The following is an 18,423-nucleotide window of genomic DNA, read 5'->3' as shown; positions in this document are numbered from 1 at the left end:
ATTACTCTTTACTGAATCATGCTGTGTGCCAAACATTCATCTTTGTCACCAGCGACTGCCGTTGGTTGGCGCGTGTCGTCAACGGATCGTTTCTATCCCAGCCCATACGTCAGTCAATGCATCAAGCAAGAAGGAACCAGAGCACCAAGAGCAGCAGCAGCAACAGAAGTTCCCAGGAAAGCCAACCTAATCAACTGATTTCGAGTGCTAGTACGTCATTTGAGATTGTTGTGCTGTGCGAATGAATGGGTGTCCGTGACGGTCGGCGCTCAAGATGGATTCCGCTCAAGAGCAGTTATCTCGACGCTACTGTCGTGCCGAGTTGTGGGACCCCCAGTTGGTGTGAGAAGTTCAGGATAATTCGGAGACACTGTTGGAAAAGCAGAAAATTATTGCTAGATTGTTACAATCCATTATTCGGGTGAATAATCAGCTGTTTTTCATAGTCGAGCTAGAACACAAAGTCATAAAGATATAATAAATAGATATGGTCCCACATTGTACCCTTGTGGTACACCCGACAATGAAACCCATGAAAAACGTAATTCTCAACTCAAGAGTTATTTAGAATTCTTACAAATCGGTCAAACCCTACTAGCAGAGTTGCGGCAGCTGATTTAGAACCAATTTTAGTCGGAAATAAGTTTCTTCAACTAAAAGTGCCAAAAGTGTGCCGCTTGGGAAAGTGACCCTAAACAACGAAAACGAAACGATAATATTTCAATGGATTTTCATTACACGATTCCTACTCTTCCTAGTCTCATGAGTAGGAGAATCAGTAGAATTCCTTCGGAGGTTGTCTAACAGACGATTTCTATTTGAGAACTCTCCGTGAATCTACGCAAAGCTATGGGGGTTGTTCGGGCTGTTCCGTCAAGATAGAAAGCTTCACATCTTATACCAGTTTCAATACCGCTTCTAGAGTTGCAAGGGGAACTATTGAATAGTATCGTTTACATTGTACCAAAAACATGGTAAAACTTGGTACCAAGGTACATGATACAAGGTAATTGTCTGGAATGAATTGCAACGAGAGTACCTAATCTTTAGGCTACGCAGACACATCAAAAACATCGTTGTAAAAAATTTCCAACGCAGTAAAATTCTAAAGGCATCGTTCAAGTTCCAGTCCATTAGTGACATCCTTCGTCCGAGCGTTCATTTCGTCCGGAATCGCCAATTTTGGCCTAGTTTTAGTGAAGCTACAGGTATCTATTGTACCTGGATTCTCATTTCTGATTTATTGGGGGTACTTCAACTGACTTTAAATTATTGACATGAATAAAAGTTGATTAGAAACTGTAGCAAGTTAGAACATTTTACCTTCATGAATGCGAAGACTTATGAAAAGGTTCTGATGCATTCCATGATCGGTTCATTAACTCCAAACGCGGTCCTATTAAACGGTGTCTAGCAAACCTGTTGAGCGTAATGTCCATCGCGATGTCCGGAAGTTAAGCAGTTTCGAAGAACGAGTAATTTACCAGAGAAGTAGATGCAATGTATGTACATAAAAAAAGGCACTGATACCTTCTTGAACGAACTTGAAGACGAGTTGACACTTCAATACACTTTTTGCTCCAAACTTGGGTGGATGCTGGGAGCCGATGGTGCGCTCTTTCAAAGCAGCAAAGGTGAAATGGCAAAATATACACATCATCCAGTCGACGAAATATGGATGACTGACGAAATACTGGAAGTATTGTCAACTCACGAACATTTACTTTCGTTCCGCTTGATCACGAAAACCAAGAAGCTTTAACTCAGAATTACTTTTTGTTTTGTGGCTTGCATGCAAGTAGTACTGGCGTGCCCAGCCACGAACAAAAGTCGGTAGCAATTTACCATAGTATGGTGGCATCTATTTACACCAACCTCGTGTTTTTAGTCTTGAACTTGAAATGCGGTCAGGCATATATATTAATATTTTTTGAAACGGTGGATCTACAATTGATGAAGGGACGGTAGAGAAAGTGATGAATTTTTTTCAAGGTCAAGACTACAACACGAGGTTGGTCTATTTCATAAGAGCGGAGTCTTTCCCCGGAAACCCGGGCTGAGAATCGCGGTTAACACGCTGACAGACGAACAGCGTCACGCGCAGTACCTTGTAAGTCGCAAGGGCCTGCATAGTGTCGTCGTCCTGACAGTAAAAACAGGTTAGATTAAAACTTCTCGGTCAGTGGTTTTCTACAGTAGACGGAGGAAGAGGCTAAACATTTCGTGGCTAAAAATAACTCAACCAGATACGTCGTTATCTTAATACGGGGGTTGTGCAGTCTCCTTTTGTCCAGCGCCTCTGTGGTTCAAAGGTACATGAGTACCAGCGAGCCACATGCCCTGGCGTGTGCTGTGGGTTCGAATCCGGTTATAATCTCAGATTATAGCTTGGTTCGACCCATGCATCTTCCAGCATTGGACAAAAGGTACGAGTCACAACGACTACTTGTTAAGCGTAACTTAATAACCCCCCCCCCCCTCCGCTTTCCGCTCTTTCGAAGAATACAAATTCTGTTGGGATGGGAAGGAATGTTAGCCCAATACTTGTTGCTACTAAAGACCAGGGAATCCTTTGCATCTTCACGAGCATTTCGAGAAAGAAATTGTTGTTAGTAGAAGAGTGAGCTAGATAAAGATTCATCTTAATGGATTTGTCAAAAGTTACACTCGGTTTCGGTGTGGTTTCATTAAAACAGCCGCGAAATCTTTTAACACCGGCTAACTCGGATACTCGATTATTGAAATCGAGTACATGCTACCGATATCGTAAACTGTCGCATCTATCCCGGTAAATTAGTTACGTATTCATGTCCGCGCAAGTCGTGTTTTTTAAATGTTATCGAGGCCATCAAGATATATTGGAATACCTGACTCTTCCATCGTAAACTCAATACATTGGTAGCGAAAGTCATCAAGCATTGTTTATTTATCCGTATAAAGAACAGTAAATTACGCGCGCGAAACTGTAATATCATCAGTAGTTTAACGCATCGACAACAAGAACTATCCGAGAATGAGTACGAATTCGAAGGCCGCCCGTTCGAAACAACACGACATCTTTCATAGAACCGAATGCATGTTGACAAAAGCAATAACTATCCACGCAACTATCACGAACTATATCAACACCCTTTAATACAGCATCACATAATACACAAATGAAAAATAACATACTTATCTCAAGCTCCTAATAGATCGAAGTACTGGTGTAAGGTCAGTAAGCATTTCGGGAAATTGTTTTTTCAATTCCTGTTCGTTCCAATAAGAACAAAAGACAGCCAGTGTGAAACAGCGCTTCAAGTGACTGCGCTCACTCATACACCTGTCGCAAAAATACCGGCCGATTAGTCTGAAGGATTGTTTACATCATATTTTACTGAGAAAACGGGACAAGCATTCCAGTCTGGGCACCTCAGTGGACCTGAAGTTGGATTTGATATTAGACATAAAATTCGGCTTGACATTAGAGTACAATTTGAATTTAAATTTAGATTGGGACTTCAACTGGAATGGAAATGGAAATTGAAAAACTACAAGGTATACAGCCCTAAGGGTTGTACGAAAGGGTGACGTAGGACTATGCCATATAATACTCATTACATTGATAACATGTTTTAATCGATGAAGTATAACTTTATGTCTGATCATTAGATCAAAGACTAATGCAAACTGCATTTATGGCATATGCATATTTGAGCATCTGTGAGTATCATTGTTTGAGTGTTTATTTGTAAAAGAAGAGCGAAATATTATGATTTAATTTTTCATTGAATCAATGGTGGTTTTGAAAAAAAAACCGTTTGAAAATGTTTGGTGGCCCTGAAAAGAACTGTGTTTGAACTGATAGCACTTCTTAAAAATCAGTACTATAATTACTGTTGCCAATATATAGATGGATGTCGCTATTCGGTCCTTTAGACTCTAGGATGATGGTTGCCTGCTAATACAGGAGTGATAGGAAATACCAAATCACTGTAAAGTAGAAATGGATTAGTTTTATCAAAATACTGACCGTCCGTCAGTGCGATCGTGCGATAAATGAGCAGACGGCGAACCAAGTGTGCTATTTTATAGTCACTGGCACTGCCGCTGCTACTTGTGAGCTAGTGTAGGTGTTGGGGGAAACCAGATCGACTGCTGCTGCTGCTCAAATGATTATCCGACGCTGAATGAGCAAGCATTTTCCATGTTTACCATGGTATAACGCAAAATGGAACGTTAATCATTTAGAAAGTGTAGAAAAATCTTTTCATTCTTCAATTACTATAGTTCTTATAAGAACTGTTTAAGACCACAAAGGCCTGCTGCTGAATTTGCTGCCCATCAGTCGATCCGTTTCCATTTGCCTTCAATGTTGGTTTGCGATAATTGCCATTGAAACTGCCGCCAAAATGCCATCGGGTATGCCTCGAATTGCCATTAATTGTCTCAAAAGTCCTTGGATTTGCATCCAATTGCCGGTGTTGCCGCCAAAATGCCATCGTTTTTACCTCCAATTGCTGTCGGTGTTGCCGCCAAATGCCGTTGGTTTCGCCACCAATAGCCGTCGATGATAAATACTGACCGTCCGTCAGTGCGATCGTGCGATAAATGAGCAGGTGGCGAACCAAGTGTACCATTTTATAGTCACTGGCACTGCCGCTGCTATTTGTAATCTAGTGTAGGTGGTGGAGGAAACCATATCGGCTACTGCTGCTTAAATGATTGTCCGACACTGATTGAGCAAGCTATGCAACAATTTCGCATGTCTGCGATGGGGATGATACAAAATGTAACGTAAAGTGCATCGTGTGGGATTCACGTTGGCCATTGCCCGCTGGTTCCGCTTGTCTTCGGGGTCGGTGTTGCCGTCAATAGCCATCGATGTTGCCAATTGGATTGGAAAAGGGGTGTGGCTTACAAAGTGGTCTCAAAGGTTATCATTTGGATCCAAATCTTTTAGTGTATCTAATTGTCGTCCGTGCCTGTGAAGCTAGGCGATCATAAGGGAAATGTATGGGAAAATTCGACCTTAAAACTTTACACACATTTTCACTATATAGCGTATAAAAAAATATTATTAATATATTACTATAAAATTGCTGGACATTTTATCTATCCAACGACATATTAACTGTTATGTTTCGTTCAGTAGTATGAAATATTTCATTCGAACGTTACACTTCTGTTTTTCGTTTTTACAAAGTGCTACCCAGTCCCAGTATAGTAAACAAAGACGTAGTCCTACGTCAAAAGTAAACCATTAAGCGTAAACGTCTTTCTTAGACTTGACCCTTCTTTATCGACAAACTTCACAGCCGGCAGTTAGAGTACAAGACAGTTACGGGGCTAGTGCAACAATCCTACAGACTCAACTTGAAATTGGACTATAAACAATGTTGCCAATCGAGCGAGAAGTCAACGATGCCTACTCACACGCGAAAGAGTATGAGATGCATAGCAATTAACGCCGCACCACACACGCATGCGTTAAAGAAACAGCCGCCGTTGCAGTGTGCAGACATTCTGCTAACCACGCACACGCACATCCTCACATCGTCTTCCTGCATAACTTATTCCCCGAGCAGGGTATTAGAGCAAATTGAAAACAAAATTTGATATCTTGATGTAACGGATTTTGAATACTCGGTGTGATTTCATTTTGGTCGACTTAGCGGTTAAAATATCAAAATTGATTGCAAAAAATCCACGCCGTGAAATTAAATTGAATACTACTTTTGATATCAAAAATATCAAACGAAATACTAATCTTGCTGTTACACAATATTAATAGGAAAGCAGAATTAGTTATCATTTTACTATCATATGATCATCATTTTGCTATCATCATATAATTTGAACCAATCATTTTACTAGAAAAAAATTTAAGTGAAAATATATTAATTTAAATATTGAAGGTTTATTTACATATATATAGAATCTGTCAACATATTTTCATTCAATAAAAATGAAAGCAAAATTATAGCAAAGTCTGATACATCATAAGTGCCATTTTAAATTGATAACAAAACATGTTTTCTAGTTGATATCAACAGCAGAATATGTAATAATTTTGATATACTTTTGTTGTCAATCCTTGCTCGGGTCGCGAGTCATAAAACTCGTAAGAAATCAGCTGCTCGTGAGGCTGGTGGCGCAATGGGATGAAAATTTTGTATTACTTTTTCTTTTCTTCTTCATCTTCGCGCTCGATTCTACTCACGGGCGGGAGTGCAAAAACTCGCCGCAATGCATGAATAAGTATGACCGAAAGTCCGAAAGGAACGCTTATGTCGGCGCGTTCGTTAGAATGAGTACGCGTATGTGAGAAAATTAGACCACACGAGTGTGGGCTTCGCAACACTGACTATAAACCAAACTATAAATTTTACGACAGTAGACACAAAATTTTACTTGAACTTGAACTTCACTGTGGACGTGGGAATGTGGATGTAGAAATGGAACACTTTAATTTGACATGCAATTTAACATGAATTTGGATTTAATTTGGACCAATTTGGATTTCAAATGGAACGTACGGTGGATTTTAAATTGAACTTAAAATTAAACTCGAAGTTGGACTTGAATTCGGTTTTAAATTTCACTTCAAACTAAACTGGAAATTGAACTTAAAATAGGACTTGAAATTGAACTGGGTTAATGGATACCGTGAATGACTCTCGTAGATACCAAAATAGACCCCATTAAAAGCCCGGTGAAAACTAAGGTATGCTGACAGGTAAGGAACACTCAAGCGAACGACCTCACCAGTCTTGAGCGTCTGCTTCCATGTCAGCAAGGTTGCAGCGCTCAGTTACGCTCATTGTACTGTACTGTCTCATAGAAGCAAAATCTGTAAATGTAATTTATATAACTTTTGTAGAGTGGAGTGTAATCTATAATCTTTTTGAATAGAGCACTGCATTATTTGTTTCACTTCTGCTGCTAAAGGTCTGTAAACTTTACTATCGATAAATGAACGTTCGTTTGCCAACGAAAAAATTACATATTACAGCCTTATTACAGTGTAACTAAACAAATAATACAGCACTTTATTCAGAAATATTGTAAATTACACCCAACTGCACAAATGTCACATACATGACAATTACAGATTTTGCTTCTATGACGCAGTGCCCAGCTAGCATTTTCATATGTATAAAAAAGGTAAAAATCAGCATTACGTACAGATATACATGCTAAATAAATCGTATTTCATGCACAAAATTGGCATATCCGTACTATTTTGGAGGCGATATACATGATTACGAATAATTTTGAGCGTTACGACTATATAAGTATTTATATACGACTAGCTGACCCGACAAACTTCGTATTGCCACAAATTAACCTGTGTTGTACATAAATCATGAATCTCGGATGACCTTTGTCACAATCTCGAGTTTTGCAAGCCCCCCAGTGGGCGGCGCTTCCGACGGCGGGTCACCGGCAACACTCGCGACCGTCTCGTCCTGAATGATCTAGTGTTACTATAGATAGTTTTTGTGCTTGTATTGACTAATGTTTTATGGAAGAGTCTCGAAATTCTCGAGTTCGATTAGTTTTTGAGTTTCGCAATAATTTCTGTTTTATTTGTATGAGAGTCCATATCCCCCTACCACAGGGGTGAGAGGTCTCTAACTATCGTAAAATGAATTCAAGACTCCAAAATCTCCCACATGCCAAATTTGGTTCCATTTGCTTGATTAGTTCTCAAGTTATAAGGAAATTTGAATTTCATTTGTATGGGAGCTTCCCTCTTAAAAGGGGCAGGGGTCGTAATTCACCATAGAAAAAATTTCTGCCATCTAAAACTTGATTGATTAGTTCTCGAGATAAGAGGAAATTTGCATTTCATTTGTATGGAAGCCCACCCTCTTAAAGGGGAGATGGGCCATAACTCGCTTTCTAAAGAAGAAAGGGGTCTCAATTCACCATAGAAAAAATCTTGCGTCCAAAACCACTTACATGTCCATTTGGTTCCATTTGCTTGATTAGTTCTCGAGTTATGAGGAAATTTGTTTTTCATTTGTATAGGAGCCCCCCCCCCTCTTAAAGTGGGGAAAACCATAGAAAATATACCATAGAAAATATTCTTGCCTACAAAAACACCCACATGATAAATTTGGTTCCATTTGCTTGATTAGTTCTAGAGTTATGAGGAAATTTGTATTTCGTTTGTATGAGAGCCCCCCCTCTTAAAAAGGTAAGGGGTCCTAATTCATCATAGAAAAAATGGTTGCCTCCAAAAACAACCACATGCCAAATATGGTTCCATTTGCTTGATTAGTTCTCGAATTATGAGGAAATTTGTATTTTATTTGTGTAGATGCACCCCCTCTTAAAGTTGGGAGGGGTCCTAATTCACCATAGAAAATATTCTTGCCCTCGAAAACTTTCACATGCCAAATTTGGTTTCATTTGCTTCATTAGCTCTCGAGTTATGAGGAAATTTGTATTTCATTTGTATAGGAGCCCCCCCTCCTAAAGTGAGGAGGGGTCCCAGTTCATCATAGAAAAAAATTTTGTCTCCAAAAACACCCACATGCCAAATTTGGTTCCATTTGCTTAAATACTTCTCGAGTTATGAGGAAAATTGTGTTTCTTTGGTACAAGAGCCCCCCCTCTTAAAGTGAGGAGGGGTCCTAATTTACTATAGAAAATATTCTTGCCCTCGAAAACTTTCACATGCCAAATTTGGTTGTATTTGCTTGATTAGTTCTCGAGTTATGAGGAAATTTGTATGGAAGCCCCCCTTTTTAAAGAGGAGAGGAGTTATAATTCCCCTTATAAAGAGGGGAGGGGTCTCAATTTACCATAGAATAAATTCTTGTCACCGAAAACACCCACATGCCAAATTTTGTTCTATTTGCTTGATTAGTTGTCGAGTTATGCAGAAATTTGTGTTTCATTTGTATGGGAGCCCCTCCTCCTAGTGGGGGGAGGGGTTTCTAACCATCACTAAAACCTTTCCTGGCCCCAAAAAACCTCTACATGCATATTTTCATGCCGATTGGTTCAGTAGTTTTCGATTCTATAAGGAACATACGGACAGACAGACAGACAGACAGACAGACAGACAGAAATCCTTCTTTATAGGTATAGATAATATCCGATTAAGCGCGAGTCGCTCCGTACTACTCTACGATTTTGTGCTGAAAATCGTATGTATGTCAGTCATTATCATTATATACGATAAAAAATCAACTTGATCCCACTTTATCCAGCTTTAGTACGATTTCGAGTTTGTTAGGAGATATTTACGATAGTTTTCGTACATTGATATACGAGTTGGTGTACAATGAGCGTAAGTGAGTGTAATTGAGCGTTGCAACCTTGCATGTCAGAAGAGGCTTTTGACGGCTTGAAATTTATTGAACATAATAAACACTTACACTCCGGGCTAGGAGCGGCTCACGACAGTGTCTGATCCGGAGTGCGCGGCTAAATTACGAAACGCGCTGTCTTAGCTAAGATGGCAGCTGCGTCACGTGACTCTGTAGTGTGGCAAGAGTAAGGTAATCTTTACCTAACCGAAGCTACAATGAAAAGGAATATGCAGCATGGACAAAGGAGACGAATAAAGAACATCGAATGGGTGCTTGGTTGAAAAGTGTCCGAGTTTTCAATACGAAAAATGATAAACTGGACGAAACTGGGAAATTACAATAGGATTTGACCAAACTCGTGTTTTTAGTCTTTGACCTTGAAATGCGGTCAGGCATTAATATTATTATGTTTCTGAAACGATGATTCTACTATTGATGGAGGGACGGTAGGGGAAAGGAATGAAAATTTTGGGAATGGATGGGAAAGAGTGGAAAGGAAGGGGGGGAGGTTTAGATTAAAACTTCTCGGTCGGTGGTTTCTACAGTAGAAGGAGGAAGAGGCACAATTTGTGTGTCTAAAAACAATCCTAAAAACAACTACATTAATAAGGGGGGTAGCGCAGTCTCCTTTTGTCCAGCGCCTCTATGGTTCAAAGGTACACGGGTACCAGCGAGCCTTGCACCTTCTAGCATTGGACAAAAGTTAGGAGTCACAACGACAACTTGTTAAGCGTAGCTACCAATTACCCCCCCCCCCTCCCTTCCTTTCCACTCTTTCCCTTCCATTCACAAAATTTTCATTCCTTTCCCCTACCGTCCCTCCATCAATAGTAGAATCATCGTTTCAAAAAAATATTAATACGATAGGAGGCCAAAAATATACTGGGTCGTTCAATGGCAGGTGGGACTCCAACCCATACTCAACTGTTGGTACACAAGTGTTCTCTCGGTTGGTACCCAAGTGTTTTTGCAATTAAACTACCGCCACACCCATATATTAGATGGTATCATATCTGATGAAATTTCAGTTTTCAACTTTTCCAATTTTGATTATAATAAAAAAACGACACAGGTTACGTGCGAGAATATTTATTTTCCATTTATGGTCGACGTTTTGAAGGATATCCCCTCATCTTCAGGACAGAACGTATACAAAAGAAATATTGTAATATTGAAATATTGGCTTTTGGTCACGGGTTAGTGCGAAAATATTTATTTTTCGTTTATAGTCGACGTTCCGAAGGGTATCGAAGGGAAATATTGAAACAAATTTAATCATTCCATATGCGCTCACATACGCTCTCCCGCCGACGTGGGACACACCCGGTGGTCGGCAACTGACTGCTCGCTTCTACCACACTACAGTTGATGAGAGTCTATCTTCTCGATGGTAGAATATGTGCGTACATGGAATGGCTAAAAATTGGAGGGACGAGACTAGCTATAAGACTATTTAACATAGGGGTGCGGCATTAGTTTAATTGTAAAAACACTTGGGTACCAACCGAGAGAGTGAGGGCTGAGGTACCACACTCGATGACGAAAATTTTTCGTAAAGCCCAGCCAAAAACCGGACAACAGTCTCTCGAAAAAATGAAAAGCCTTGTTCGGCAACTGTCGCAGCGTGGTAGTGATATTTCGTGATAGTGGCTTACGGTTACGTGTGGGTTTTTTTCAGCATAAAAATTTAATCTAGTTGCAGCATTGCCTAAGAAGTTAGAACTTTAGCGCAAATAAACCTTAGTTTCGTGGGCCTCAGCTTCTGTCCAAACCAGAAAACTTTTAAGAGCCACAGATAGCCCTGCCGTATTCAACGGAGGAAAAAATTCCCATAGTTAATGTACACCTGAAGATCCAGTCGTTGAAAGATGCAACAACGCCGCTGGAAAAAAGCGTTCATTAATTCATTGATAATGTGAGACGAAAAAGCGTCAAGCGGTGGTCAATTAGAGCTTGGAGTACTGAAACAGGAAGAATTGGCTATTGTGGGCTTAATGGGATTGATGGAACATCGCAGTTTTCTTCGGAGTTTCGTGTTCTCAGAACGCGGACGTTGATCACACGAGTTGCGAGGAAATGCGCACATAGCCATGATACGAATGGTCCTACCAAGATCGCCACCGATGGCTCCCTACCAAAGGTTCGAGTTACACCTTTTGTACGACCTTTATCTTTCGTAGCTTCAGGGTGATTTTGACGAAAGTGGGACACAGTAACACACAGTTCACATGCCTTCGCAGTCGCGCTGTTCACACGCAAGTAGAGCACAGTATATCTTTCGAATCCAGTTCCTTTCCAGGAGGGGTCAAAAGTAAAGCTTTGGACCGTCTTTAGACGTTACTCTTCTTTATCGACAGATTTTACAGCCGGTTATTAGAGTGTGCCGTGCAATTACGGGGCTGGTACAATGATCCTATTGACTCTAGCTGCACTGCCTAGCCGAGATTTGAACAAACGACGACTAACTTGTTTGATCAGCATCGTACCTCAAAGCTAACTGGGCGATTGTTAAGAGCGGTTCGCCAGCTAGCTGAATTTTTCAGTGACAATGCACAGTGGTCCAGAAACGAAAGTTAAGTGGAAACTTACTTTTGCGGCTAAGCGTTTTATAATAACTCCCTACAATGTTCAGCAAAGTTGTTCAACTCTAAAAGACAATTAATGCGAAATCAACGACTAAGTTCCAGTTTGGCTTGTAAACACATAATCCATAATAACTTTTTATAAGAAAGAGATAGAAGAATAATTTCTTCGACAAAGTTGTAGCTAGAGATTATATAAGTAACTTTGCCAAAGACATAGTAGGCGTATTTTTAGGCGTTTCTAACTTACAGGGTGTTTTACAACAAGACCTCTCAAAAATCACTTTTTCGCCGATTTCTTCAAATGCAGTGATTTTATTGCATCATAATGTCTTACAAAGTTGGTTATCTTATCAAAAGACATATTTTTGTAGAACATTGTATGTTGAAAACTCATTTGTATAACGAGTTCTAACGTATTTCCTGTGTTTTTTAGTCTTTTTTGGAATAGAATATCTCAAAAAGGGGCAAACGAAAAAAATCAAATTTAGCCGTTTCTGAAAGCTTGGAGTTTTATCTCAAGCATATGTGAAAATAAAAAACTGGTTTTTTCTCTAACTCGAGTAATTTCAATTTAATTATTTCATGTTTGACCATTTTCTACTATGCAGTATTTTCCAATATCTTATTGAAGACGATTAAAGTCAACATGTCAATAGTAAAAAAGAAATTTGTCGTATCTTGACACAATTTCTTCTGATTGTCACGTAAAATAGTCTTCGAACTCCAGATATAACATCAGTTTTCTATCAGCACCAGCTGTTTTTGATAAATATCTATCTGTCAATTTTCATTATTTTGCAAATATGCTCAATCTACCATCAATAATGTTTTAAAATTAATTTTTAATAAAAAAGCAAAAAATATTGGTTATTTCATACGTAATATTGTTAACTGTTATTTTAGTTTTATGTCATTTTTTAATCGCAGGTAAGTATATCAAAACAGGCAAAGAGGTAAAAGAGAAAAAAACCTATAGATCCTTTTCGAACTTCAACCACCTTATATCAGTACCTATATCGTTGATTTGGAAAACAAAAAGGGTAGTCATTTATTTGAGAGATTCAATAAATGTTTTGTTTTCGGAATATTTTATTATTGTTAGCAATATAATAATTTATTATATTAGTAATTGGTTTGCGCTTGGTGGAAGCTCCAGAGTACGTGTACAATACGAACGATTTTGTATTACAATGACTGGATCGGACGACAGCAGGAGACGTTTGAACACATCCTCCAAATTGGCAATCCGGTTAAATTTTCTGAAATGAAATTCCCTGAACTTACAAATACATTTATTTCGCGTTTCCTGTACCTCTTCGCTTAATAACCCTATGAGTTGTGCCGTGGCCTTAATAATATCTGCGCCGTGTACGAGCATTTTATTAACGGTTGGCGATATAACTAATCTCCTAAACTACCGAATTACTTTCACGAACATTTTAGATACTAATTTAAAATAACAGTAACGGTACCCTGAAATCTTTTGACAAAAAACTCCAGGACTCTAATAGGATTTGCTTGAAAATGTTCCTCCTTTTTTACTACGATCATAGTCATGTTCCTGTTCCTGAATACGTATAAGACATCAATTTTGAAGACTTCTCAGCTTTCTGACACTAAAGTAATTTAAAAGATTACTTTAGACTACAATCAGAAATATCAATATAAAATTTAATTTCATGTGCATATATCCAAGTGAAGATTTCCATGACTATTTGTAAAATAATGAAAACTGTAAGATAGATATTTATCAAAAACAGCTGGTGCTGAGCTCCATTTGCAGAGAGGACGATACGACAGTGATTATTTGAAATCCAGGATAACTGCTAACCAGAGTACAGTAGTTCTGTGGAGACCAAGGCCCTTCACTCTAAACCACCGTCGAACTAACTACGCGCGCAATGAACCAGCCTGCCGCTGTATGCAGCTAATGAACAATTTTAGAAACATACTAAACTTAAACATGTCGACTGATACTATTAGTAAAAAACTTTCTGACTATTTCTGAGAGATCAATTACATGTACACTAATACCACTGCATTTTATATTATTTTGTATTTGATATTATAATTTATATTTATATGTATGGATTGGATGACGGGCGAAGTCCATATATCTTGACAATAAACAATTGTAAAAACTGCCGTTATAAAAACTTATTTGATGAATATTTCAGCAGTGGTCCGAAAACTAGCACAAGGTCAAAAAACTAGATCTCTTAACTTATCCGGAGTTCGAAGACTATTTTACGTGGCAATCAGAAGAAATTGTGTCATGGTACGACAAATTTCTTTTTTACTATTTACATGTTGACTTTAATCGTCTTCAAGAAGATATTGGAAAATACTGCATAGTAGAAAATGGTCAAACATGAAATAATTAAACTGAAATTACTCGAGTTAGAGAAAAAAAAACAGTTTTTTATTTTCACATATGTTTGAGATAAAACTCCAAGCTTTCAGAAACGGCCAAGCTAGATTTTTTTCGTTTGCCCCTTTTTGAGATATTCTATTCCAAAAAAGACTAAAAAAACAGAGGAAAAACGTTAGAACTCGTTATACGTATAAGTTTTCAACATACAATGTTCTACAAAAATATGTCTTTTGATAAGATAACCAACTTTGTAAGACATTATGATGCAATAAAACCATTGCATTTGAAGGAATCAGCGAAAAAATGATTTTTGAGAGGCCTTTTTATAAAACACCATGTAAGTTAGAAACGCCTAGAAATACGCCTACTATGTCTTTGGCAAAGTTACTTATATAATCTCTAGCTACAACTTTGTCGAAGAAATTATTTTTCTATCTCTTTCTTATAAAAAGTTATTATGGATTATGTGTTCACAAGCCAAACTGGAACTTAGTCGTTGAGTTTGCATTAATTGTCTATAAGAGTTGTACAACTTTGCTGAACATTGTGGGGAGCTATTTTGAACCACAAAAAACTTTCCACTTAATTTTCGCTGCATGGGATGAACTCCCATGGCGTCAACACACGCAGAATATGGACCGAAAGAAACCCACCGCATCCGTATTTACCAATACCAAAACGCGCTTGGCCCTTGGTTCCTCATGTGGACGGAGTGTGGGAGCGGATGGTGCGATGCGTTAAAGTGACAATCGGGACTATTGTCGACACACCACATGAACCCCACGGAGACTGTGATCATCGAAGCGGAAGCAAAGATCAATAGCAGGCCGTGTACATACCTTCCCTCGGCAGTCCAGGAAGCGTTAACCGCAAATCATTTTATGTTGGAGAGTTTTTCGGGATCCAAGAAGCTTTCGGTCCACCATCCAATGGACTATCGAGTAAATCTCAGAAGTAGTTGGAAGTTTGCACAGCATCCAGTAGACGAGCTCTGGAAATGATGGTTGAATCTTCCAATGAATCTCAAGGTGATCGAAATGGTTCGAGAACCTCAAGGAGATCTAGGGAGGAGACCTGGGTAATAAACTTATATTACCATATTAATACCGACATATTCGAGTTCGGAGAGACAAATTGTGGAAATAAAAGACTTAAATGTGTTTCAATATATATTTACTTTTTAGATCTTGATCAGTTATTTGCTTAAACCTTACATTTTGTTAAATAATCACTTACCACCATTGGGTGGCTTATATGGATTCTCTTTATTCTCATCGGTGAGAAGTTTTGAGTTCGCCAGTTCCGTCTGTTCGTAGCATATCGACCCAAGACTTTCCAGCGTTGTCAGAACCGTTGGCCTACTTACTAGGGTCATTTCGTGCCAGCTACCGAATTCGTCGTACGCCGGTTCGTGGCGAGGTTTCTTTTCGCCATGCTTCAATACTTTCCACTTGGGTTTACTGGCATCGGTGCCAAATTCGTTCTCGTGCGCTCTGGTTAGTACCTTTCTGTACTGTGCCTTCGCATGTTGCAACTTTCCTTGGTTGTGGTAGCATTTGGCCAAATTGTCCCTCGCGTTTGCAACGAGGGGATCATTTTTTCCCAACGAGGTCTCATATATCTGCAGTGCTCGTTTATAGCAGCGTTCTTCTTTTTTATATTTGGCCTGGTTGCGGTAGATTATCGCCAAATTAGTGAGCTGCTTTGCAACGTCTGGGTGATTATTACCCAAAACCTCTTCACGGAGTGCTAAAGCACGCTTACAGAAAGACTCCGCTTCTCGATGCATGTCCAAAATTCCATATAGGACACCCAGGTTGTTCAAAGTCGCAACCATCTCAGGATGCGTTTCCTCTAGAGTCTTCTCTCGAATAGCTAAGACTTCGTTCATCACCTGTGTTGCCCGCTTGTACATGCCCTTATCTCGACATAAGCACGCAAGAAGATTCAGCATGCGTGCTGTGTCGGGGTGTTCACGACCAACGATCCTCTCTAGTTCATCCAGTGCTAGCGCACACAGAGGAATAGCTACTTCGTAACATTTAATTCCAGCATACTCAATGGCCAAGTTTTGTATCATGCGCAACTTTGAAAATTCTTTGGGATCATAAATTTCACTTAGAATTAGAGACGTATCGAAAATATCACTTAGACTTATAGAGGCTGAAGAACCACATTCTTCATCCGAAGAGAATCCTAGGTCTAAAGAAGAGCTCGAGTCATCGAACAGCGGTTTATCACTTCCAGGCAAAGAGGCCATAAACTCCAGGTGTTCTGCTTCCTCTTCCAGCCCAGCCAGGGCTGCTGACTTCGCTTGGAATTGTTGTTGAATATCTGCTAGATCAGCACGCAGCAAACTATTTTCTTGTTTCAGACGGCGAACTAGCAGTTTCCGTTCGTACTTTTCTGCTTCCATAGTTTGAGAATACAACGATAAACAGCCCAATAAATCGGCATCGGCCGATACCAGCTTGATTGTGGCGAAATGATCTTCGATTACTTCTGCCTTTTGCGGATTGGTGTCAGCGTCGTCCTTGAGGCTGCTGACCAATTCGGCGCTCAGACGCTCCAGGGTTTGTTGGACTGCGTTGATGCTAGCAGTGAACTGTGGATTCATTATGATAACGTTAGATTCTTCTGTTTGCCGTTTTACTAGGTGATTTACTGATTTACTATTGGCAAACTGTGTTGTCGAGTTGGGTTTTAAAGGGGCTGATAGGTAATCTGTGCCGTTGATTACCTATAGTCGTTCATTACCTAGCACAAACGAATTGATTACCTGGTCAAATTATTTCGGTTTAGGCTTAGGTAGGCAATTTCTCGTTCCACCTTAGATTTTGAAACTCGATTTTGAAAATTGTGGGAATTTACACAGATTTTTCCATCTGTGTCATCAAGCAATGCACATCCACAATTCGAATAGAAAGCGAAACGATGTAAAGATGATTGGCAGAAGTTGTGAGCGCATCTTTTCTTTACTCTGGTGGTGGCGGCAGCTCTTCAGCTGACGACAAATCAGAGCAGAGGTGTGAAAGCTTTAGCTTTAGGTGAAAGAACGTCTCCCGCCGCGGCGCGCCGCCCGGTCAGGATGCATAGAAAGGCGTCACAGCATCTCAGCGCCAACCAGCCAATGGAAATGACAGCAGGTTACAGCTAATGCTGCTGCCTTCTCGGAAATGCTTTATATCGCTGCCATCTTCACCAGTAATTGCAGCTGATACACATTAGAGATCATTCCGACCCCGTTGACAGTTGGTCGTTTATCAAGTGGTTGCACATCCGAGAATGGGCACACGGTAGAGGTTGAGCATCAGAAAACGTTTCGCAGTTCTGAGATAAAATTAAGCGAACATCACAGGCAGCTATTTTTCATCGCCGAGACCCTAAGTTATTGCCATCAGTTCTGTGGTTAACTAGCAATGTAACTACAATATTGAAGGAATTCTTGCTCTAGTGTATTGTTAATACCAGAAGAAAAATAATTGAAAATATGCGCAAAGAATAATATAAGCGACTCGTTAATATAAGCTGGATTACCCTGGTTGACCCACAAACAAAATTAAATTTATGAAATATAATTGAAACATAAACATTTGGTTGAAATTAACCCCACTAAGCTCGACCGGACAACGTACTGAAATAGTTCCGTCTGCCTCAACTTGAGCCGAAGCCAGAGCCAGGAACACGGCTAGCACAGGAAAACCCCGTAAAAAGAAAGCTCCATAAAAACCAGAATTCGCATCACACTGGTCCCCATATACGGGCGGTAGTAAAGTTTTACGGGTATGGCTCTTTGCAACCTATGCCGCCGCCGTCGCTTAATCTGTTACTCGTCCACCGCTCGGCACCGACCGACCGCGACCAACCGGTCAACTTTGGCTTTAGTGTCCATCACTTGCACCTCACCTCTCACTACTGTCGCCGGGCTCCAGCATTGCGAGCAAACCGAAGCAGCAGAATTCCTGGATAGTTTGCCCTCACCGCAGGATGATACTTAAACTTGTGGAGAATTATGATAAACCGAGACTTTCGCCATGTGAGATAGTAAATCAGCTCATGTTTGAAAATAAAACAGGAGAAAAAGTAAGTTTCTTTATGACACTCTACCCGGGAGGAATAAATCTTTTGGCCATACATAATTTAATTCTAACATTTT

General features: G+C 39.7%; 1 protein-coding gene across 1 annotated transcript; it reads right to left on the bottom strand.

Moving 5' to 3' along the window:
- Positions 1-269: 269 nt before the first annotated feature.
- On the bottom strand, positions 270-16,884 carry LOC128746243 (kinesin light chain-like). Its single transcript, XM_053843293.1, has 2 exons — positions 15,504-16,884; positions 270-370 (listed from the first exon to the last, which is right to left on the bottom strand). Exons 1-2 carry the CDS (start codon positions 16,882-16,884, stop codon positions 270-272), a joined length of 1,482 nt encoding a protein of 493 aa, XP_053699268.1.
- Between the last annotated feature and the right edge of the window lie 1,539 nt (positions 16,885-18,423).

The sequence above is a fragment of the Sabethes cyaneus genome, chromosome 1, assembly GCF_943734655.1.
Source record: "Sabethes cyaneus chromosome 1, idSabCyanKW18_F2, whole genome shotgun sequence".
Classification (NCBI taxonomy): Eukaryota; Metazoa; Arthropoda; class Insecta; order Diptera; family Culicidae; genus Sabethes; species Sabethes cyaneus.
The sequence above is the reverse complement of the archived record's forward strand: the minus strand, read 5'-3'. Positions and strand labels throughout refer to the sequence as shown.